Below are 26,115 nucleotides of genomic sequence, written 5' to 3'. Positions count from 1 at the left end.
GTAAAAAAAATATAATAATTTATTAATATAATAAAGACACAACTACCAGGCAGAGACTTCTTTATAGAATCAGGGAATACTTTTTTTATTTTTTTTATCCATTACATTACAATCTGAACGAACCGATTCACTAAAATTAATTAAGCTTTCCAAACACTACATATGAGAGTTCAGCCAGGTTTTAGTGGAGTGCATTTTTTTCTGCTTTGGTCGAAAGATTTTTGTCATTTTAATTTTGATCGCCTGGTCTACAAATCAATCTTCTTTAGATATTTTGGATGCCGAAAGTGCCAAGGACAGCACATGGTGTAATAATGGTGTTTAATTGAGGCTAAACACAGATGCGGTTTGAAGTAATGGTGCATGAGGGTGTCTCCATCTCTAAGTGCAGCTGTTCTTTAAAAATGTTGGGCTGGATCAGGGTCGGCTCCTCAGGTCGACTCTTAGTCATGGCTGCTGCTTGACGAGAGAATGCAATCGAATTTCTAACCACCTCTCTCATAACGCACACGCTCACACACAGTCACCCAGATAACCCCAAACTTTCTCTTTTCAAACTTTTCCCTCTTGTCTTTTTCTTCCTGTTTCTCTCCCCATCTCTTGCCAAGCCTGTGAATCTGTGTCTCTGATTGCTATGCATTGTTTAGTTTCTTTCATTAATGCTGTGTGCCAGTCCTGCTCCTCAGATGAACAATAGCAGGCCTGCTGCAACGGATCAATAGCAGATTGCTGATAGTGCCCCGTCCATTCGCTCTCCAGATTACATGATAAATGGTCTGGTCCATGTGTTTTGACACCCTTTCGTTCTTGTAGGGCCCGGGACCCGGCACCACAGCCTCCTGCGAGCCCCCTGACAGTAGCCTGGCCTGAGAGGAGAACAATGAGTAAAAGAAAAGGAGACGAAAAACAAACGTCCAAATTGGCAATCTACAGTGAGGGCCGCTCTGTGGAGGGGCCCGCGTCTATCAGCCGCTGGTAATTGTTGCTAAGAATGAACGGAGAAAAGAGGGCTCGGGAACATTTGATGCGCTGATGAGTCGCTGGCGAGATTGTGTATGTTTGTTATGTCAGCAGTCACATCCTTACTGAAAGATGAAAAAAGCAAAACTGAGTAAAGAGATCTGTGAAATGTAAAGTTGGAATCTGTGAATGCAAAGTTTTTTGTCTCTCTCTCTCTGTCTGTCTGTCTCTATATATCTCGCTATTTGTCTGTCTATCTTTCTAGCTATCTGTTTGTCTGTCTCTCTATCTACCTGTCTATCTACAGATTCCTTCCTTCCTTCCTTCCGTCCGTCCGTCCGTCCGTCCTTCCTTCCTTTCTTCCTTCCATCCATCCGTCCTTCCTTCCGTCCGTCCGTCCTTCCTTCCTTCCTTCCTTCCTTCCTTGCTTCCTTGCTTCCTTGCTTCCTTCCTTCCTTTTGTCCTTCCTTCCGTCCTTCCTTCCTTCCGTCCGTCCTTCCTTCCTTCCGTCCGTCCGTCCTTGCTTCCTTCCTTCCTTCCTTCCTTCCTTCCTTCCTTCCTTCCGTCCTTCCTTCCGTCCGTCCGTCCTTCCTTCCGTCCTTCCTTCCTTCCTTCCATCCATCCGTCCTTCCTTCCGTCCGTCCGTCCGTCCTTCCTTCCTTCCTTCCTTGCTTCCTTCCTTCCTTCCGTCCGTCCGTCCGTCCGTCCTTGCTTCCTTCCTTCCGTCCTTCCTTCTGTCCTTCCTTCCTTGCTTCCTTCCTTCCTTCCGTCCGTCCGTCCGTCCGTCCTTGCTTCCTTCCTTCCGTCCTTCCTTCTGTCCTTCCTTCCGTCCGTCCGTCCGTCCTTCCTTCCTTCCTTCTTTCCGTCCTTCCTTCTGTCCTTCCTTCCGTCCTTCCTTCTGTCCTTCCTTCCTTCTGTCCTTCCTTCCTTCCTTCCTTCTGTCCTTCCGTCCGTCCGTCCTTCCTTCCTTCCTTCCTTCTTTCTGTCCTTCCTTCTGTCCTTCCGTCCGTCCTTCCTTCCTTCCTTCCTTCTGTCCTTCCGTCCGTCCGTCCTTCCTTCCTTCCTTCCTTCTTTCTGTCCTTCCTTCTGTCCTTCCGTCCGTCCGTCCTTCCTTCCTTCCTTCCTTCTTTCTGTCCTTCCTTCTGTCCTTCCTTCCTTCCTTCATTCTGTCCTTCATTCTGTCCTTCATTCTGTCCTTCCTTCTGTCCTTCCTTCCTTCCTTCCTTCTTTCCGTCCTTCCTTCCTTCCTTCCTTCCTTCCTTCCTTCCTTCCTTCTGTCCTTCATTCTGTCCTTCCTTCCTTCCTTCCTTCCTTCTTTCTGTCCTTCCTTCTGTCCTTCCGTCCGTCCTTCCTTCCTTCTTTCCGTCCTTCCTTCTGTCCTTCCTTCCTTCCTTCCTTCTGTCCTTCATTCTGTCCTTCCTTCCTTCCTTCCTTCTTTCTGTCCTTCCTTCCGTCCTTCCTTCCGTCCTTCCTTCCTTCCTTCCTAATGGATAGATTAATGACAGTGTAGATGCAAAGTCCTAGGTTAACTTCACTTGTATTATAGTGACAGGAAAATGGGTTCTTACTCATCACAGAAGTCAGTCAAGATACATAAACAAGTGCAAGTTTAATCAAACAAAAATCCTGTTGCCTCCTGCATCCTATGATATACTTGTTAAGCCTTTATCTTGTGTTACCTTAAACGTTTAAACACATTTTATCCATAAATGACAGACAAAACGGTAAGAAAACTGTTTCTCCCTTTTTTCCTTGCCTGAACCTGTTCAAGTTCAATCTTAACAATTAAAGAAACAGAACAGAAATTATACATCAGAAAACATAGGAAATAATACTGAAATATATACTGTATAAACAAAAGAAATATCAGAATTGCCTCTCAAAGAAAGATAGTTTCAGTTAGTACTTGCAAAATCAACACTATAAGCAAACAGTAATAATGTACACATTATTGACATTAAATTGGCTCTTACAGACTATTTTATTTTATTATTCATCTATTTTATTTACTTTAAAAAGCTACAGAGACTGAGGGATAAACAAGCATTTTTACAATTTTTTTTTCTTTTATATTATTAGATTTTTAAAATTTATATTATAAAACCTGACATGTATATACTTTTAAATATACTTTATCAGGCATGCCCTTTGCATTGTTCTCACTGATTAGTCTAGTGGCCAGCTGTAGACATGTTTCTCCTATATTACAAACAAAAGCTGTCCTATTTATTGGAAACTGCAACAGAGGAAAAACTCAAGGTCCTTTGGACACAAAAAGTGTGACAGGAAAAAAGTTAATTTCCTCATTGACACATTGTCCTTTATAATAAGTGAAGGACAGTATTTCTTTTTTTGTCAAGACTAATGACCTCCACATATGGCGCGTCGCCCATTTTAAAAAGAAACAAACAGCCTCTGGCCGCGAGTACATGAGGCAGGAACTTAACCCCGTCTCTGCTGCTTCACCTGTTTTCCAAAAATGAAATGTTCCATTTGCTCTGCAGTCAAGCTCCATTAATACTTCTAAAAATTACCTCAAGAAGTCACTGACTGTGTCAATGTCTAATATCGTGGGATTAGCTATCCACATGCAACATACTGCTACTATCTCTGTTTTCTGAATTTTCTGATGCTAGATGGTCTTTGTTAAACTGAGAGAGAAGCAGGTATCACTCCCCCTCTCCCTGGTCTGCCATTGTTTCCATCAGGAGAGGGAGATTTATGAAGGAGGAGAGGGGCCCTCCATAACAATGTGAATAATTCACCTCTGTCATCTGTTCAGAAATACTGCGCAGATCCAACCTCCTGTCTGTCCGCCCTCAGCCAGTACGCAGCAGCTCCAGGCCCTTTGACAGACGGACATCTGTAGCTCTGTTTGTGAAGCTGCCAATAGGACTGAGGTGCTTCAAAGGCAGGAATCACAGTGACTGCAGGCTAATTCTCTCATTCATTTCAATCAAGTTCAATGCCACTGTGACCTCCGGATTATGAGAGCGGAGTATAATTCATCCTTGCATGCTTTGAGAGGGTTGTTTGATGAGCGTGTTTATCAGAGAGAGGAAATGTGTACTGCCTATGTGATCTGGACACTGCAGTGGGTTTGTCAGGTGTTTTTGTTTATTTTGGAGATTGTGGTCTTGAGACCACTGCAACTTTTTTTTTTTTTGTTTAATGTCACACAAAACATTTAAATGCTGGAGTGAATCCTCTAGATATAACATTGTTTTGTTTGTGTATGGAGTGCAGGTGTCACACCTGATTTTGTAATTATGGAAATAATCAACCAAAGCAGTGTGCTCAGGGCTGATCAATAAGAATGGTCTGCCAGTGTGAGAGAGTTTAGGGCCAGTTGACAGAACAGTCACTTGATCTACTGTGCTGCATTTTTGCTGTATTTTAGATTTGATGATCCTATACAGCATGTATTTTAATGGCTTGGAAAAACATGTTTTCCCATGACCTATGGTTGCCAAATCTTTGTCATTCAAAGGGACAGTTCACCCAAACATGAAAATTGTGTGATCATTTACTTACCCTCTTGTCGTTCCAAACCTGATTTTCTTTCTTCTGTGGAACATAAAAGAAGATATTTCAAAGAATGTTGGTAACCAAAAAGTTTTAGTGACCATTGACGCACAGTTGTAGAGGAACAAACATTCTCACAATGTTCCACAGAAGAAAGAACGTCATACAGGTTTGAAACGACATGAGGGTAAGTAAATTAAAGGTCCCATGACATGAAATTTTCACTTTCTGAGGTTTTTTAACATTAATATGAGTTCCCCTAGCCTGTATATGGTCCCCAAGTTTCTAGAAATTTCAATCGGTGTAAATCGAGCTTTTGCTATCTTTCTCTGCCTTTGAGAAAATGGAAGCTCATACGGGCTGATCTTGAATCTCCTCCTTATGACGTTATAAGGAGAAATGTTACCTCCCCTTTCTCTGCTTTGCCCGCCCAGAGAATATTTTCCGCCCATGAGAAAATGCGATAGGAAGTAGGAACACGCGCGCGCGATTTTAGTTTGTCCACGAGAGATATCATGGCTTTTGAGCGAGCGATGCATAACAATTGCTCATGTACAAATGAACACCGAAGGGTCAATACAGAGCTGGGCTTGCTGAACGTCTGAAACTAAAGTCTGGATCACTCTCTTTAGCTCAGCTACACACCTCGGACAAGTAAGTCAACTAATGATATATAAGTGTGTTGCTTTACTGTTTATGGTTACCTAGATTGTTACACGTAGAATGTGGCTGTAACATTAGCTATGCAGCTATGCAGTTTATGTGTGTGAATACACACACTGTAACGCGAGTGTTGTACACTTCTTTGTTATTTGGATAACCGTTTTCCTGTTGGTTATATGGCGCGCGCGATATCCGCATTTCAAGATCGCAGAGCTTGATTGTAATAAGATAAATACAGACGTTACAGATCTCTCATGAAAAGGCAACAGTAGGTTCGCGTTAGCTACATGATAATAACTGTAAACCATCCGAATAAAGTACCGTATCCAGACATAATATTTTAAACTAACCATTCGGAAACGTCCTGCTGGAGTCGCTGAGTTGCAACTCCTTCATCCGTTGCTTCTCCATCCGGATCAGATTCTGGGTCAAACTGAAATGCTTGAAAGACTGCGTGTCTTCGTGCCATTGCTATATCCAACGTAAACATGCACGCCACGGTACCGTTGCGCAAGATGGTCAAGGCCACACCCACCCTCCACCTTGCGCCGCCTTTCTCCTCCTTATTAGTATTTAAAGCTACAGACACCGAAACGGCCTGTCTGAAGGAAGCTCATTCTGGGACTGGCTTGTAGTGGCTATAATTCTGCACCGAGGCTGAATTTTTGGAAAGAGATTTCAGATACAGTACTAGGGACCACTAAGGCCTATATTAAAGCCTACAAAAAGTAGCATGTCATGGGACCTTTAATACAAATGTTTGTTTTTGGGTGAACTACCTCTATTAAGGAAAAATACTTTATTTTTTATTTTTTTATGACAAACCAGTCAATAATGTTTTGCCATACTTTTCAAAGCAAAATATGTACATGCATTTATGACTGTCTTGGAGTTTCTGGTATAGTTATAATACCTGCGTAATTACCATCTGTTATATAATAATATTTAAAAAATTATATATGTATGTATAATGATACATTTTAAATTAGTGACTATTTGCACTAAATTTTCTAAGCGATATGCTATTTACACCAAGTAAAAATAGTAATAGGTTCTATTTACACTATGGAAAAATATCAGTATTTTATTTGCAATAAGTGTACGGTATACAATAATAATATAGAATAGAAATGATTATATTTATTAAAATTATTAAATGGATGCCGCCCTATTGGGACAATAAAGGCTACATAGCAGTACATTATCATCTGAAAGTTTTGTTGACAGTTATACTGTAGTTGTCACTATAAGTAGTATATTAATAATTTCAGTTGTAGAATACAGTTGCCTCTCCTGTAAATAAACCAAATACACAAAAATGTGTACAGAATGAAACTAAGCACTCAGACAAGCCTGTGTAATTTATTTGAAAGAGGTGTATAAGCTGTATCGAGCACCTTTTCTTGTGCTTTTACCATGGTGAAAAGGACCATGACAGTGGATGTTTCTTTCTCTGTGGGGGGCCCAAGATAATGCTCTGAGGAATGTCTTGTTTCTGAACACGCACACATGCACATTAAAGACATGAGCAGTACATGATGTTAATCCTCTCATTTTGTCACAGCAAGTGGCAATTCCATCATCTCTATCAGAGACAGACACATCTCATCTCCTGTTGCTCCATGTCCAAAAGTAACTCCCTAAAACGCTCCCTGTTTTCCTTCTTTGTCTGTCAGTGCTGTAGACTGCGGTTCTGTCTGTGCTTTACCTGTCTGTCTGTCAGCTCCAGCAGCCAGAGGATGTTCCAAACGTCAGTCAGCTCTGCCATTTCACCGTTCATCCCTTCCAGCTGCTCAGACAGACGCAGGGGGCGGGACGTGTTGCTATGCGTGTTTGAGAGTGTTGCTCTGTTGCCCCATGCTCTGTTCTCACCCCAAGGCTATTTTAATAGCTCGGATACAAGTTTTAGGCTGATGCTACATCACTTTTCCTAACTGTTATAAACACAGTTTCAACTTAACAGATTTTAACTGTCCAAATCACCTCATGAATGTTAACATATTTGTGTCTGATTGGTATACACAATTTAGAGAACCACTTCTGCTATTTTATTTTTTTTTTTTTTTTTTTTTTTTTTTTAAATTTTTTTTTTTTTTTTTTAATTTTCATTCTGAGGGTTATATTAAATCCAAACAGAAGCAATGTAATGATAGGTAGGGATAATATTTAATAATCTAATTTTTTTTTTTATCAGATGAGCATTATAATAATGTATTATATTTTTTAACAGTAGAGTCCAAACAGTACAAGTAGAACTGTAGAAGTCAATTTCAACAAAACATGAGGGTTAAAAGTCTGAAAGCCAATGTGTGTGTGTGTGTGTGTGTGTGTGTGTGTGTGCGTGTGTGCGTGTGAGCAGCTTTGTGTGAGATGTGTGTGTTCTTTTTGTGCATTTGTGTGTGTTCAGTGGGCCTCACCTGTCCGGTCCCTGGCGTGTCCAGTGGCTCATGTCTTCTGTCAGAGTGAAAGCAAGAGAGAGACAGTGATGACGTGACCAGCGGGGCCAGCTGAAAGGGTCAACCCTTCAACCATTCAGAGATAGAGGGAGAAAAAGAGCACGAGAGAGAGAGAGAGAGCAAGAGAGAAAGAGAGCCATGTGGCAGTGATTTCCCTCTGACAGGCTGTCAAGGCCATCAAACGTTGCCATACTGCACTGTCATTCGCACCTGCATTCTGACGGCGCTCACAGCACATTGAGACAGTGAGAGAGGGAGAGCTAAAGAGGTGTTTTTGAATCAGCTCTTGAAAGTTTGAAAGTGTATTTTCTCAAAATCTCAGAAACTTTTCTCAGAAACGATGTGCTTTTTTTTTCTTAAAGAGCCATATCTGATCCGACCCTGAAAAATGACATGTAACCTGTAGCCTGGTCGATTCAGTCATATAGAAAAATATAATAATAATAATAATACTATAGTACTTCTTTTTCTACTTTTCCTACTTCTTCATAATAATAATAATAATAATAATCAAAATAAAAACTACTACTACTTTTTTATTATTATTATTGATGTTGTTGTTATTGTCAATGAAATAAGACTAGTTAATGTGGCTAGATGTAGAATTCAGAAACCCTTGCTGTGAGCGACACCGGTGGCCGTTAAGTGAACTGCTGCCAGCAACTTACTGCTCATGCTCGCACTCATACACTTGTAATTTACGAGAGACTGAGGGTACGTTTGCACAACAACGATATGCTTAAAACGTTTTTATTTGAAAACGCTGTTGCGTAAACAGCCCCTGCATGTGATTCAAGCCAAGGCCCCGATATGCACATGGCAAAGATCTTTTTCTTCCTTCGTTTAGGGGTAAAAAATAAGTTGGAAATACCTTTTCAGTAGGGCTGCATCTGAAGATTATTTTTGTTGCTGATTAATCTATCGATTATTTTTCGATTAGTCGACTAATCTAACGATTATTTTTCCGATTAATTGAAAGATTATTTTTTGGATTAGCTGATTCATCCTTTGGCTAACTTTCCAATAAATAATAAGTACAACTTCTATCATTAGTATTTCAAACTTTTATTAAATCATTTTCTAAAAAAATACTTTGAAACAGTGACATCCTTTTGATGAAAGAAATCTTGCACACAGCTTTGCATCTTAAACACAAAAATAACATCAGTAACATATTTAAACATGAAATCTATGAATGCTAACAATATATCAGCTGTATCTGTATATTATTTTAATGTGAAATCTATGAATGATGACAAATAATTGTATTTCAGAAAGGGTAGTGTATTCGTGTCATTTTATTATGAAATATACGAATGCAGGAAGCATTTTAAACTTTATTTTCAACTAATGATATTATTTATCATAAAATGTGAGATGTATACATTCACAGTGTAGGCCTAATTAGGAAGTGTGTTGTTTACTATAATATGTTATTTATTACCGTAGTTGGTAGTATGATTTACTTAATTAACTAGTCAATAGTAAACGAAAATGCACTTGTATTTATGTGCAAAAGGTTCACATACACTAGCTTACTGCCTAGTGTTAATGTAAATCTAACGTTAGTAATTTATTTTTAAAGTCTACCTGTGCATACACAACTTCTAACAACTGGCAAATGCACTGAAAACATTGTTGCAAGATTAAAGTTGAAGTTATAAGTTAAAGTCAGTTTTATTGTCGCTGTAATAAAGTAGATCTGCACCATTAGCGATTAACATTAGCATTATTACCTAGTACACAAGGACGTACTAGCCGACAGCTTTAGCTCTAAAGAGACTTCGATGAGTTTTTGACAGAAACACGAACGCATCAACAACTCCCAAAACTCACGCAGTTGGCTCGTCATTTTGAGGTCGGAGAGTCCCAGGATGTTTTCTTTTAAGGTGCTCGTAGCAGTTGGTATGCCATTTCAGCTTTACAGAGTGAACAAAGCACCATTTTATTTGGCCTCGGTTTACAGCATTCCCACACTATTGATGATCGTGTTCTGGATCGTGTGATAGATTCTCATTTTCACCGTGCCCGGGAGCAGTAGCCGGCATTATTCGAGATAAGCGTAAATAATGTGACCGTAATCGATGCGTCGATGCATTGTTGCAGCCCTACTTTGCAGCGATATACTGTTAACGAACATCCCGACGCCATCCATGCTGCTGAGAGCACCATTTAGATGAACAAGTGCTGTACTCTTTCCTCTCAATAACAAAATGAACACAACAAAAAATACTGCGGTGTGAAAGCAGCTGTTTAGAAAGCATCAGTGATGTGGAAATGTTTGCACAAGCACTGCAATTCATCGGCATGAAATGTAAAAACATATATGACCTGACATGAGGGGTTTTATATATATATTCAACCTGATCTCATGAAATGCGTCTCTATAGCACGCATTGTATTTATCGTCCAATTTATACCCGAAAATGAATTTTTATGTGCATATTGCATATTATACGCCATAAAGTGTGTATCATATGCACGCGAAAACTGATTTTCGCGTATAAATTGCACGATAAATACAATGTGTGCTATAGAGGTGCATTTCATGAGATCAGGCTGATATATTTGTATTAATGTCACTTGCCCTTCCTAGTAGAAAGTTCTGTACGTCTCATTATATGGACAATGGAAAAAGCAAATATAATTTAAATGTTTATATAACGTGAGTATTTGTATGGTACAAGAATGGTCTGGATTTGCATTTTAAGGGTATTCTGTGACTTCACCTGCCCCCAGGTGAACACAGTAGGAAGCGATTGAGGTGAGACCCCCTGCGGGCGTGCGCTGATCTGACGGCAGCTTTCGTTCAGCTCTTTACTCCCGGAGTGAGGGTCTCCCCTGCAGTCAGCTTCACCCGGAGGGAACCAGCTCCTTTAGATCTGAAGCCACGTGGGTGGATGTCTTTGATCACAGTGCTGCCTTATTATCGAGGGCCGCTTACTCCACACAGTGCCAAGAACTCTTACCTTAGTCGCACACACACACACATGCACAGATATGAGTTTCACATTCACAGTATTTACATCCTCTTCCTCAATCGGGTCCTTAAATAGCAGCACAACCTGAAGCATAGATAAGAAGAAAAGAGAAAGAGAGAGTACAGAAAAAAAAAATACAAACGACTGTGGCTAACTGGCCTAATCCTCCAACCTTTAATTAAAACCTTCTAATGATCTATGAGAGCCAATGAGAGAGAGAGAGAGAGAGAGAGAGAGAGAGAGAGAGAGAGAGAGAGAGAGAGAGAGAGAGAGAGAGAGGCAGAAGAAGAAAAAGAAGGAAAGAAGCAGAGCGAGAAAAGAGAAAAAGTCATTTTCCAGCACTGCAGTCTATTTTCTCCTCATCCCTCCCAGGCCTGCGTCTCGTCACCTCCAGACACTTTTTCGAAGACATTTGTTGAAGGATTTACTGGACTCCGGAGGGGCCCTAAATTTGCAATGCAATAACCAGAAGCATAAGAAAATGTAGCCTGTACAGACACTTTTAAGATCCTTTTATTATCCTGATAAGAAGACAGAAAAACATTTAAAAAAAGGAGAACTGGGGAAATGGAGGAGAGAGAGAGAGAGAGAGAGAGAGAGAGAGAGAGAGAGAGAGAGAGAGAGAGAGAGAGAGAGAGAGAGAGAGAGAGAGAGAGAGAGAGAGAGAGAGAGAGAGAGAGAGAGAGAGAGAGAGAGAGAGAGAGAGAGAGAGAGAGAGAGAGAGACCATCGTGCACTGATAAATTAAATATCTCAGAGGATAGAGTGAAAGAGGGGAAGTTGGGTGAAGGGATGGAAAATCCCTAAACATTTTACATTTCTCACAGATAGATTGAATCCAGAGAAGAACTGCTTAACAAACCTGTTGATAACAGATTGACACATTCAATAGTTTGGGGTCAGTCATTTATTCAGCAAGGATGTGTTAAATTGAAAAAAAAGTGGCATTAAATGTGTAATGTTTTAAAGAATTTCTATTTTGAATAAATGCTTTTCTTTCTTTTCATCTATAAGAATCCTGAAAAAAAAAAAAAAAAACTACACATAATATTTCCACAAAAGTATTAAGCAGCACATTTCAACATTGATAATAATAAGAAATGCTTCTTGAACAGCAAATCAGCATTGGATTATCTTCTCTTCTCTCAGGTAATATATATATATATATATATATATATATCAAGCCAATCAGAATCAATTGCAGTGCATAAAAGACGGGCATTAAGTTGCTGAAAAAATCTATTGTTCTTAAGCTGATATAGGCCTACTTTTAAAATGAACAATAGACTGAGGAGCCATGCAGAGCAGTGGCGCGGTCTACGACATGGAGCAGTAACTCACTTGAAGGGGGCTGAGCACTTGTAATCCTTAATATTACCAGGACAAGATCCTCTTCATCTGTGAGCCAATCACCCTTGTGCTCTGACAGCTTATTGTGCATTTTTCTCTCTCTGTGAAGAGACGCACAGTTTCAACTCATCCGTCTCCCACAGCATGGGGTTAAGACTAATCATACATGGTCTAGTGCTTAGTCACAGTTCAGTATCCTCCCATGAGCTGTTCAGCATGTAACTTTGTGAGTGCATAGGTAGTGTATGCATTACGCAAACACATATTATATTACACATAATGACATTAAACAAACATAACAACGCACCACAAAAGTATGTTCTAAGCCTCCTGAAGTCATACGATAATTTTGTGTGAGGAAATCTAGTACTGTTTTAGCCAGTTATGTGGGCAAGAGCTCCGACACAGGATGTGGATGCACTTATACTGCACTCTACACTCTAGAATTTTCAGTGAACTGTCACTTTAACCGAAGGCCCCATATCGTGACACACACAGTATGTTTACATTAACAGTTTAGAGCAAGTAAATGTACAAACAGGCATGCATATTAGCAAAAAAAAACAGCTTTGCATATGTTCCTGTAACTCATACAGCATAGTGCTGACACTGTAAACACACTAAACAGTATGTGTGTATTTAAGTAGAAAAGGCTACAATTATCTGATCAAAGATACAGTGAAAATAGTAATGTTGTGTGAAATATTATTACAATTTAATAGAAAACTAAATGTTACGTAAAAAAGTCGTTAAAAACATTTTATGTCCTGTAAGATCAAATAGGAATCCTATTTGAATAGTTTGCTAAAAATATTTTGTTTTCATTGCCAAAGGAGCCAAGTGTAAAACATTATCAGAAAGCGCAGCTTCAACCTCAGCTATGGTGTAATGACCTCCTCAGTGCTTTAATGTAAACCTTTCTGCTTGCTTCTCTTCTCTCGGGTAATTACTTACAGTCTGTAACTGTCTCTCGCATGCATTTACATTTTCAGATTGGTTGTCTTGCTGAGGCCATTTTAATGTCCTTTTTGTATTCCAAATCTGTGCGGTTCCACCCGCCTGGACTAATGATTTTTTTCTGTAGTGCATTTGTAATCAAATTCATTTGTTTTCCTGGCCGAAGCGCTCATGCTAACCTCAGTTGACGAGTATCCGTCTCTCTCTCTCTCTCTCTCTCTCTCTCTCTCTCTCTCTCTCTCTCTCTCTCTCTCTCTCTCTCTCTCTCTCTCTCTCTCTCTCTCTCTCTCTCTCTCTCTCTCTCTCTCTCTCTCTTTCTCTCTGTCTCTTTCATTTGTTTTTCTCCTTTTTGCAGTAAGGGCAGCTCAACATGATGAGGTGTGTCTTTAATATTGGAAGTGGAATAGGAGCACCTCAGCAGGGCATCTAAATTAACTTGAAGCTGAGGAATGAGGAAGTCTCATAAAGAAAATGAATAAACAAACAAACAAACGAAGAGACAATGACACTATAATCACCACCCATTGAGTTGGAGCTGTAATACAGAACGAATTGAAGATCCGAATACCAAGTTGCGCTTTTGTTGAATGTGCACATTTCCCGCAGCGAATGTTTTGTGTGCCTCGGTGCCTGAAGAAAGTGACAGGTGCTGTTTTTGTTGGATGATGTTTACAGGTTGGGTCATGCAAAGTACAGCACACGAGCTTGCTCGCAACGATCAGGATCAGTCGATGTGGAATCCGAAGCGTGCTTTTCCTGAGTCCTCATGACAGATGATTGATAGGCCTCAGCTGCGGCGCTCCCAATCTGATCCTCGCCGCCGATAATGCATTCTCCTTTTGTCTGCCTATCACCTAATGCAGTGGTCGAAGATGACAGAGCGCTCGCCGCACTTTGCGGAGAGAAAGAAATGATATCTTTTTCATTGGAGCAAAACCAGAAACTATGAGGAGGGGGCAAAAATGGAGGGAAAGATGGAAAAGTTCCCCCGCTTTCTGTCTCCGGAGAAAGAGAGGCCTTATTATCCGCCTGCATTTGCATGATGAGAAAACACAGCTCATATTCATCTTAGTAAAGTTGTAATAAATGATTTCAACAGCATCATCATCAATTTTACGCAGGTGCGCTTGTGAAAATCACTCACTTCAATCAAAAGAACCTTAGCTCCCCCTGTTAAAGACGGCTCATTTTTTACTATCACACACTATAACACTGAAATTTGGAGGAAAGAGTGAAAGAGCGAGGAGAGAGAGAAAGAGAGAGAGAGAGAGAGAGAGAGAGAGAGAAGTTGAAGGAAAAACAGAGACGGATCATATTCCGCTGGATGGCGCTACAATTAAGAAGAATGACAACCGAACAGCAAAAAGATCCGTTATGATGGTGGTGGTGGTGGTGGTATGATAATGACAAAAATGTATTCAAATGGAACTAAGACAAGTATAAACAAACAATAAATGAAGAGACCTGTGAATAAACCAAAAGCAAAGAGAGAGAGACCCGGGAGATGAAGAGGTAGGGTGATGTTCTGGGGTCACTCTGAGCTAAATCGACTACTTCAGCAGAATTCCCAAATGCCAAGACAACACCTCAGCCTATAATGACCAGAGATCCTCCCCGTACGCTTCAAACACACAGCAGCACACAGCTTGGGGAATTAACAACAGCATCATACACGACGCCGGCTGGATTTACTCGTTGTTGTGCTCCGCACACCTGCTCCTCAAGAAAGTCTTAATTGCCAATTACTGCAGTGCTTTTGTAACACTTGTATGCCTGATTGTGTTCAATCTAATTTTAATCAACAAAGGTCAAATCCAGGACAACAGCTAAAGTAATGCTTAATAAAGCTTTCTTACTTTGTAACAAGGACATATTGTTCATATTAAGCAGTGATTACTAAGATGATTAGATTCATTACACATTTATTGAAGCAGTGCTGTCTCTTTCGCTATAGCGGTTAACAAAGCTAGTCTGCATTTTGCAAAAAAAGGTTCAAAATACTAATCAATCAAATTTGTGCTTTACTTTTTTTAATTAACCATATTTTTAATGTTTTCTTTTTGGTAACATTTTACAATAAGGTTTAATTTGTTAAAATTAGTTAACTTCATTAGTTAACATGGACTAAGAACAATTCTTCTACTGCATTTATTAATCCTAATTAATGTTAATTTCAACATTTACTAATACAAATTTTGCATTTGTTAACATTAGTTAATGCACTGTGAACTAACATGCACAGTTGTATTTTTATCAACTAATATTAACAGATAAAAAATAAAATATATACTGTAACTGTGTACTGTCACTGTAAAAAGTGATCAGTTGACTTCATGCGTAATTGAAAAAATTAAGTAAATGTGGAATTGTCGAGTTCATTTTTTGGCCCTTATAGTCATCACGGCCGTAATTCCTTGTATGGGCACTTCTCCCGGAAGAGCGCGCGCACACACACACACACATCAACCAGAGAGAGCAAGTTCCTTACGGAGGCCAGCGCTGTCCTATTTTGTTTAGAGACCACGAAATCAACAATATCACCAAAAAAGTGTGTTTTTTGTTGTGAGGGAAAGATAACCACGTTCAGCTTCCCAAAGAACCCAGCGTTAGGGGAACAGTGGATGCAGTATGTTTTTCCGTGGCATTAAATGGAGTTGTGCAAGTGTGTTTGTTTCTTCCCGCCATTTCGGTGACGAACAAGGCCCCAGTTCGACGCTGGATTTGCAGATCGTTTGAAACTGAAAGATAGAGCAGTCCCAGCGAAAAAAAATCCAGATCATGAGTCGGAATTGCAGGCGGTAATATCAAATGTTTTGTTGGCAATCGGCGCATAAGTGAATGTAAACAACATGAAGGTAAGGTATAGTGAATCAAAAGTTATCCATGGATAATGCCATGATGTATTGTGCGTGACTCATTAGCTCCGCCCACGGCAGTTTTTTTCGGGGGGGGTGGGGGGGTGTACAGGTACAGGTACAGGTAGCCTATCTGTCTTTTATAAATCTGATAAAACTAAAGACTCTTCGGAGATATGCAGGGTGCCAGTGCCGTCGCTGGTGGGGTGCGAGGCCCTGCTTTTTTATGTGTACATTGTGCATGAATTACAGTCACACGGACGTAGCTGTTCTAATTCTTTTGCACGCATAATCTTGCTGCAATACGTTTTTTATCAAGTAGAATAATACAGCATAATCATGCACATAGTCTCAGCTATGACTTTTTGCTATTTATTTCAGAGGGGAAAAAAAATCACCTGTGCCACCACGAATGGCTTTACATCAAGTCAGCCCGAGAATCCGCCTCCGTAAACAACGTGTATCTTAATGGTCCAGTGGTAGAACTTTCGCCTAGCGTGTCAGAACTTGTAGGTTCGAATCTGCTCTCGTTTGGTTTTATTTTTCTCGTATAACGTTAGTTTTTTTCTCATCAAAACCGATTATGTTAATCAGTGGTTGTATATCAAGCAGGGACACATTTGTGTGCATTATGTTAGAGTATCCACAACGGATTGAAGCGCGCGTCCAAATGAAGACCGTGCGGCGTGTGCGCAAGCCACACGAGAAAACACTGTATCCGCGCCACTGATCGCAGCGGCAACGAGCACTTTGATCACTTGATTTACAAAACACATTTCAGCGCTAGATCTTCTCTTATTAAAAAAAAACGAACGAAATGAATGATCTGCCAGTTAACTGGATATGTTTTATTTATTTGTAGAATTGTTACATTCGTGCCGCGAGATGTTTTAAAAAGTGGTGAAAAAAACAACAACAAAAAAAAAACAACAGGATTGCGAGGCCCCCTATTGGCGCAAGGCCCTGTGCGGTTGCACAGTTCGCACAGTCTATGCGACGGCTCTGCAGGGTGCAATACTACTCTATTAGCCTGTCATACTTAGTCTAGATTCTAGTCAGAATATCTGATGCAAGCGGTAACCTCCCTGTCTCTCTCTTGAAACCAAGCGGCAACTTTCCTTTCTCTCTCTTGAAACCAACACGGAAGTGAATTAAATGGGAATTCATCAACTGGCCGCTTGAGGCTGGATGCAAAAGTGAGTCAAATCTGCATCTCCCCCATGTTGAAATGCCCAACTTTACAGCAGAAAAAAAAAACATGTTTACAGCCTGGAGCAAAAAGTGGCTTTGGTCTATACAGCTAATTTTGCCCTTCATGACAACTGTGAGGGGGGTGAATTTTTTTATAACTCATCCATTTAAATTATATTAAGCCTTAAATTTCTACATAATTAAGGGTGTGTCCACTTTTGAGTGACAGGTGGATTCCCGCTGCTGTGGTCATTAGTCATCATTAGCCGTTTGTCTGCTGTCTGTTAGCCGTAACGTTAGGGTTTTTCGCCCATTTTCGTTTATCCGGGAGTGACGCACTGCCAAGATGGCGACGGTCGACTACGCCCACTTTAGGCTTCAAAAACGTTCTTCAGAAACCTACGGGTGACGTCACGGACACTACGTCCATATTTTTTTACAGTCTATGGTCTGATGCTGCTCCTTTGGGCTGTATGAGGCGTTTTTCAACTGAACCAGGAAAGAAAATGCCGCTGCACTCAATTGGATAGACCTACAACCAATCAGAGCAACGGAGTAAGTGATGCATGTTCTTCATTCTTCTTTCCGATCGACAAATGCCTTGATCACGGTTCTCTGTTCCTCTTTTAAAATGAATGCGCTGTCGATATCTTCTTTAACAGACGCGATGGCGGAATCTACACATCTCAATTCTCCAGCGGCAGTCATCTTTGTTGTAAACTAATTCAACCCAAGCGCTCTTTGGTGACATGGATGATTAGATTACCTTACTGTTGATCATCTGTCCATCATCGTATAAAGCCCGCCCTGACAATTTGATTGGTCCGAAAGTTGCTCCACAACGGATCAAGTCCAGACCGAACTTTCCAACCTCAAATGTTGTGGGTGGGGCTAACTTCGGCTGGCATCCAGGCTACTACTCTATAGGTACTCAAGATTAACATGAGATTGGCAGAAACTGTGTGTGTTATGTGCCCTTTAACTAATGTTAACAAATGAGACCCTATTACCGTTTTTAAAATGATTATTTTAAAGAAAGAACAGAGATTGGTCGGGGGAAAAACTAGCAACAACAAACTGAAAGTGCAGGTTTATTAGGGTCAAATGAACCAACTGACTGTGTTGTCTCATTTGAATGTTATATAATGAAGTTTTTTTTTGAACGGCTCATTATACAGGTTGAAGTGCTCTCTCAGCACCTATCCATGACTGAGCGACCCTGGGTTAGAAACCCTCAGAAGTGGCCTCACATTGAAACTCATACACTCAGGTTGTTTTTAGCTTGATAAGCACAGTTGTCGCAATGGTAGGTGTGAGAGGATGTAAAAGGCCATTCATCTCTGTGAGAGAGAGAGAGAGACAGAGTGAGATCAGTAATGGCTTTTGTCATGAGTCTCAAACCCTTCTGTGCACTCACCAGTGGAGAAGCTGAGTGCTGAAGGGCTAAATATCAAAAATATAATAAGCTGGAAATAAAACAAAACTGCAAGTTTCAACTTTTTTTGTAATCATTTGCTGCCATGTGATGCAGCAGATTAATAGAACCAAATGTTTAGTTTCATTTTCATCAAAAGAAAAAATAAATTTTAATATTACTTAATTTCATTATGTCATCATAACAGAGTGTTTCCTCTCATTTGATTTGCAGATTTAGCAAGACCTGAAATTCTTGCAATGCCGAAATTGACCAACTGGTGTGGAAAAACAACAACAACAACAACAACAACAACCATCAGTGAGTTTTATTTATTCATACTTTGACACTTTTAAATTTGAACCTTTTGAATGAACTTACAAGAAAAGTCAGTGGGTCTTCGTCCCTAAGTGTGTGTTATAGCCTACATGTAAATGTGATATTTGGTGTGTGAATGTTTTCAACATGTTTTCAACAATGATGTGATTAATCAGTAACATCATGAAAGAAATTGTGACATTTTCCAGTTTGCACTTGGGCGGTTAATCTTGCATCATGTTTTTACTGGCCCTTCATGAAAAAAAGATTTGACTGTAAGTAGACATGGAGTTTTGTGTTAAAGGATTACTCAGTGTTACAGCACACAAGAAACTGAAGATTCTATAGGGAAAGAAAGTTGTTGGCCCCTAAAAAAGTCATGTTTTTACCTGTGATACTATTTGAAGAAAAAGTCATCATTACGAGTATGTTTACTATCCTGAGATGTGACACTCTTTAATGGTTGATTCCATTTAGTGTTTTGAATTGATTTTGATAATTAGCCTACATCAAGGGACTTGAAGGTCAAATGTTGGTAGATTTGAAGTTATAAAATGGCTCTGATGAAAATGTGCTGTGATGTGATGTGAAACTCAATCCAGAACTAAACAGCATTTTTTTTTATTATAATTATTATACATGCATTTTTCATGACCTATTATCTGAGACTATATTGAATGTTAGTCTTTTAAACTTTTTTTAACCTAAAACCAATTTATAATGCAAAACATGCCATGTCTATTTGTTTTACCCACTTATACAATTTATTCATAATTTCTAACAACGTCTAGAGCTAGAATTTCTAGAACACAAGTATGCTGTTTTTTATTAGAATATAGTTGAATCAAAAAGCATAGTAGGTGTATTTTTTTAAAATGGGCTTATACTTTAAAAAATGGTTTGTAGTTCAGCTGCATTCCCACTTCCTCCCAGCATACATTAGGGCATGAATAGCTATGGCTACCTATATTTTTTTTAGTAATCTGTTGTCCTGTTGTGTCAGAAAATAATCAGTTAAAATGATCAGTTGAGGTCTGTGTGTAGTGATAGGCGTTTTTATTTGATTTTATATTTCATTAGTTTTCGACAAAAGTACTCTATATGTAAAGTTTTATAGAAAGCCTGAAACTGAATGCGTAATATTGAACAACTTAAAACTTAAATTAAGGGAGATTTATAAATTTAAACAGGCATAAGTTTTTAAATGTACTTATTCTAAATAGTTGATTGATGCAGTGATGACACCTTCTCCGTTTAAGATCAAACCATTTACGTGAAATCATAAATCCGATGAATCCAACTCAAATAAGGCCCATGCAAACAGTTTCCTTCATTTTTTCGAAAGTTCCGTGAACACCATCTAATTTTTTGTTATTTTTTTTACACAGCGAGTGGAGCTGTAGGTAGATGCGGCGCTGGTGAATGCAATCACACTCCGGTTTGCGTAATTGGGTTTTAACACAGGGGAACAATAACATCTACCCTCAGTGTTTTTGACACGGCTCCAAAAACGCATTACTGCTCAGCGAGGATACCTCCACATTATGTCTTTCTTTCTTGTAATATACCAGCAGAAATGTGCGCGCTTGTTTCCTCTCCCACTCTTTCGCACGCTCTCTCTCTTTTCTTCTTTGGCAGGAAGCGAGGGAGTGAGAGGAAGTAGCGGCACATAGCATGTCTTCATTAAAGTGTCATCCTCCATTATTTGGCTCCTATCTCAATTAGCACTAGCTTTAATAAAGGAGCCCTTTCTCACAATCTATCTCTTTCCCTCTCCTTCCATCTCGTTCTGCTTTCCTCTTTCCTTTAGCTTTTCTCGAAGGATGGAAGAGAAGAGGTTTGTGTCGTTCTCCTTTACTCTCTCCTCGCTCGTGTCTGGATTTTGATGGCGTACGGAGGGCCGGCACTTCTGCGGCTTGCTTGTGCAGACTCTTTCTCACCCTCACCCCCTCTGAGAGCAATTAGACCTGCTTGCCTTTGGCTGAGCTGTGAACGCAGGCACCAGATCCCCCTGTTACACCACTACAGGTCACAGCGGGGCCCTATCACCACATGTTCCACGGGAGAGAGGGAGAGCAGCCGAGACTCAAATCCTCTCTTTCCTCTTCCTCGCCGTTCCCCTGGAGAGAACTCTTTATTTAAGTCTTGTAAACCTATATAAATCTAAAGGCAGAGATCACATGTTCCCCTCTGAGACGCTACTCTGGGTATTACCATACCCTCGTACGCTATTTCCCACCTCAACCCTTTTCCGGGGGGCCGCAGAGCTGCCATTTTATATTTAGCCCGGCCCTGTGGCTGGCTGCCTGAGCTCCGTAATTGAGCGCATACATTTGCAGTATCTGTATGTGACAGTAGGTGACAGCCCCTCTGTAGAGGTGAGGACGGCCTGGGCTAGTCAGCGGCTGATCTCTCAAATTGTACTCTAATTGGGGGATATTAAACAAGCCATCCCACTTAGCCTCTGGGAGGCCGATCCATATTCAGCCTGCTCTTCATATCTAGACTGCCTCGAGCAGCCCGGCTCGGGCTAAAAACACCGTTCTGGCTCACGGATGTCGTTCGTAGATGTGGATCATTCATAGACCGTTCGCGCTAGACAAACAAACATGGACAGTGTTCTATCACGCAATCTGCTCCCGCTGTTTTCAAGTCTTGTTTATGATAAAGTCTCTCATTATTAATGTATGCCAGCTCTGTTAGCAGTCTGAGGTTTTTCATAGCGCTCAGTTAGTGTTGTCTCAGGGGATCGGAATCATCAACAACAAAACTACTGATATACGTGATAGATGTGTGACTCCAGTCATCGTGTGATAAGAACATTTTTCTGTCAGCATAACTAAGGCAGCAACAGCGTTTTGTGTGCATACTGTATGTCATTTGCGATAATTGTTTTTTTTTTTTACATAACAGCTTTGAAAACAACTGTGATTGTGAGCAGTAAGGTTACTGACAGAATGAATGTTGGATTTCCTTAAATATGAGTGTTGTTGCTTTTCTTGCAACGTTATTAAAATGTACACTTTATTTTAACGTGACGTTGTTACAGTGTAATTGCACAAATCAATTAGTAAGCTAATATAAATTAACAACAGGTACTCCCTATAGAGTTCAGGTTAGAGTTAGTTGCTTGTAATTATGCATATTTTACTGTTGTCACTATAGTAAGTACATGTAACATCTGTAACAAGGACACTGCAAAATAGGGTAGCACTATTTTTTACAGTATAGATTTTTTTTCTGAATTATGTGATTGTCTATTTTTGAAATAAAGATATTTTCTCAATCTGTAAATCTTTTTTTTTTTTTTTTTTTTTTTTACACTATATTTGGTAACACTTTATTTTAGTGTCCTTGCTACATATGTTACATGTACTTACCATAGTAATAACATTAAATTGTGCATAATTACATGCAACTAACCCTCAACCAAATCCTAATCCTACCCTAACCCTATATTAAATACATGTAGTTAATTAATATTACTCAGTACCTAAATGTATAATTACACTGTAACAATGACACCTTAAAATAGTGTAACCCTTTATTTTAAGGTGTCCGTATTACAGTGTAATTATGCATTTAAATGCTGTGTAATAATAATTAACTACATGTACTTTCTATAGGGATAGGTGCATGTAATTATGCATAATTTATAGTTATTACTACAGTAACTACATGTAATGTGTAACAAGGACACTGTAAACTAAAGTGTTACCTCAATTAATTATTTCAGTGTTTTATAATAAATCCAAAATTCTTAACTGAACATTTTTATAGATTATATTATTTTAGAAGTTGAAAAAAACAACAAAAAAAACAACAACAGTAACTGATATGCCGCTAGCATTTTGTAATATAACACAAATGACAGCGGTACATTACAGGACTTCACATATTGATTTGACTGACGAATAATATAATTATGGTACAAATATCAAAGACATTCACAATGTGTTTTACTGTCGCTGAAGTACAGGACTCTTGACTTTGACTGAGAGGAGATGAAGGCCAGGCATATCCTGAAGTCCCACAAGAACCCAGAGGGATGAAGACCATGTACGAATACTAGAGGAGGTCGCAGTAATTCCCTGCCTCCGTCAACTTTTGCTTTCTAATTTAAGATGACTAAACACACAACAACAGAAAGCAAGGTGCTCTCGCTCACGAACACTCAGAGGTCGATGCAATTTAGCAGGGCAACACTCCATTAGAAAAGGCCAATGCCATGGCTTAAGGGGAACAATTTTAATGATGCAAATGTTGTTTCTCCAAATCAAACATATTACTTATGCAACTTTTTTCCCCCCACTCTGTCAGGAGGCATCTGTGATCACTCAGCCTTTTTCATCCTAACAGGAAGGATGAGGGGAAACGAAACAAAAAATAAAGGAGAAAAGAGAACAACAATAAACACAAAGATGATTTATAAGTACATCCTCTGGTGCTTATTCTCTAACCCCTTCAAACGCACGTACGCTTGCACTCGTACATATATTAAAAAAGCAGGGTGGATGTTTATTAATATATTATATGCCAGGCATGGGAATGTGGCTGCTGAGGAGTGTAATTGCAGCGTTGGAAACATTCCTCGGAGGAGCTTGGCACATATTAAAAGGGAAAACTTGAGACATGTTTGTGATAATATTCCTAATAAATCTCAGCGCGGGCCTCCGACTCCTTGACGTTAACAGTAACACGGCCGTTCATCTTGGGTAGAGCTCCAGAATTTAAGATTGGTCACAAACAATCTGAGCGGCACCGGATTGCGCGGGGAGACGCGGCCCCTGCGTGCGCCTCGCGCTCCCATAAATCTCCTCTTCCTCCTATGCAAATGATGCAAGGCTTTTAATTGATAATTTCTCACATGGGCCTGCGCGCTGGTGGACTGGAGGCTTCTAATGAGAGAGAGCCTATAGCATGTACTTTAAAGCCAGAATGAGCAATCACCCTGAGAAGTGGGGTAATTATTTAGCCCTGGGTAGGGTTGAAGTGTGTGTGCGTGTATGTACGTGTGTGTTTCTAACAGGACAAAAAGGGGGCAGCTTTTTTAATAATGTGTATCTTCAATGTTATACCTTGCTTGCGCAAGCGATACTGAGCATAAAAGGCCAGTTGAATTGATAAGGCGGATCCGTGTTCTCTTCTAATGTAGCTTGTTGTGTAAACGCACCCCGATCTATCTCATACATTAGAGAGCGTCGGCCAGGAACAATGGATTGTTTCTCTCTGTCACATGCGCACAAACTCACATATTACTGTCCGATGCACAATAACAATTTCATTTGATGCCACACAAATAATGGGCCAGGATAGAATCAAAAATTAATGTTCAACTTTTGGAAGGCCTCATGAATAATTTAAGATAATTAATTCTTTATGACGAATGTCAAAAATTCTGCACCTAGCCCCGATCCTTGCCAGGCCTCTTTATCGTTCTACGGTCCTTTGTAACAAAGAGTATTTGTGATGGTGACACATCAATCTGTTTTTCTTTATCTACGTTTGGCTAAAATATGAGGAGCTCAGACATATGTTCAGATAGAAATCTGTCTGTTCTGTGTCGTAAGTGTCCCAGTACTGTTTATGTAGGCCTGTTTGATTTGTGGCTTGTATATTTGAGTGTTTGTGTATGAGCACGCTAGTGTCTCTCTAACCTTTCTCTTAGTTTGCTCTGGCACCTAGACAGCATTAGTTTGTTCAATGGTGGCCCTTATATGACAAACTATGTATTAGAAATAAGGCATTATGTATTTATATACATCTTTGTTTGTTTGTTTGAAAGGCATCAGATACAATGGCATTTCTGTGATTCAGTTCACACTGGAGCACAGCAGTGTGTGTTTGCAATTTCACTGAATATCATATCATTTTTTTCATTATAGCCTATTCTTTTTATTCTTGCTTTACAAATTTTTGGGTTGGAATGGAAACCCGTCAGATTTGATTAAGGTTTCATCAGATTTTAATACAAAGCCGAGTGGTGTGAGCTGAGCGGTATCATGTAAACTGATGACAGCACCATAATTATATCTTCACACCAGTAGGGGGAAGAGTGTACAAAGAAACAAGCATTAGTGTAATGGATATTTACAGTCATTCAAGAGCTCTCAGCTCAGAACAACTTCACAATACACATGTGCACAAACATGCTTTTAAGTGCACTGTCCATTATGTCTAAGCATACATCAGCCACAAAAGTTTTTCAAATCATATATTTATATTTTAAATTCTTTGTTTGAAGAAATAGAGCACAGACACTTCAAAACATTTGACAAAATTAAGTTTGTAAAGAATTATACACACACACACACACACACACAATGAATTTAAAATATTAATATATGAAATATTTAAAAAATAAAAAGTAAAAATATAAAAGTCAAGTTAGTTTGGATAAAAGCTCTAGCAGCAGTTGTTTGCTGCCATGATATCTTATCTAATACATGTAATATTTTTCCTAAGTTTTAACTGTTAATGTAAATGTTAAAATACTTTTAGTGCCACTTTACCACCTACAACTATTTTTTAATAGCTCATAATAAAGACTGTCTTTTCCACATGCTTAAACCACACAGGTATAAACTATGTGGTGTGAAAAAAAACCCCCAAAAAAACATCCATGGTTTTGCTAATTGAAATATTATGTGCAGATGTTTGAATTTCATACAATAAACACATCTGAATTACTAGCGATTAGTAATGAACCATGGCCATCAATCAACAATCTTCATAGGTTTAGATTGTTTGGACATGTTTTTAATTTTTTGACAAAATATTACAATATTTCATTGCCAGTAAACCAACACACACACAATCTAACCCTACCCATGACAGAAAACGTTATGAATTTTTACCAAAAATAATAATAATAAAAAAGCCGGAATGGGAACCAAAAAAAAAAAAAAAAGAGAAAAAGACAAGGACTTTGAAAACTGCCATCTTTGTGGGAAATTTTGTCCCCATAACATAGGGTTTATCAGGACCAGGTATATTAAACATCTATATTCCCAGATCAGGTTTGAGAGTCAATTCAAAGAATCAAAGTGTCACCACTGCATTACATCACTAGCACATTTTATCAGTCCATCATGATTATCCATTTATCATCTTGATCCTTCTCTCCCTGTCTGTGACCCATTTTGCTCTTTCCTTTCCTACAATCTACTTACGGTGTGCTTGCCTTCCTGTCTCTTTCGTCCTCTTTTCTCCTCTCCTTCTTTCTAAAGGGGTTTCATCAACCGGCTTGTTGTACAGAGCAGTAATTAGCAGTGCATGCTTGTATTAATTAGTGGTGAGTGATCTCGTTTTATTAATATGAACTGGAGTGCGATGGGGTTGGAGCCAGAACAATGGTGCGGGTGATTCGGGCGGCCTTGCTATCGGCTGACCTCTCTGTGTTGCCGAGACACGGGACAGCCAAATGGTTAAACACATTATTAAACA

At 39.5% G+C, this 26,115-nt stretch overlaps 2 protein-coding genes across 2 annotated transcripts in view; one reads left to right on the top strand and one right to left on the bottom strand.

Moving 5' to 3' along the window:
* Positions 1-212: 212 nt before the first annotated feature.
* LOC307155441 (uncharacterized protein) overlaps positions 213-26,115 on the bottom strand; it is a 39,147-nt gene continuing 13,244 nt past the window's right edge. Inside the window, exon 2 of the mRNA XM_079866052.1 lies at positions 213-2,439. Coding sequence (XP_079722178.1) covers positions 1,262-2,245 — 984 coding nt within the window. The 5' untranslated portion in view covers positions 2,246-2,439 and the 3' untranslated portion in view covers positions 213-1,261. The remainder of the gene's footprint in view (positions 2,440-26,115) is intronic.
* The window catches only part of LOC307155254 (uncharacterized protein), a gene marked incomplete at its 3' end in the record, with an annotated part of 138,139 nt that continues 130,673 nt past the window's right edge, over positions 18,650-26,115 (top strand). Inside the window, exon 1 of the mRNA XM_079865817.1 lies at positions 18,650-18,672. The remainder of the gene's footprint in view (positions 18,673-26,115) is intronic.

Source organism: Squalius cephalus, assembly GCF_949319135.1.
Source record: "Squalius cephalus genome assembly, chromosome: 3".
Lineage (NCBI taxonomy): Eukaryota > Metazoa > Chordata > Actinopteri > Cypriniformes > Leuciscidae > Squalius > Squalius cephalus.
This window is presented reverse-complemented; position numbering and strand designations above follow the sequence as displayed.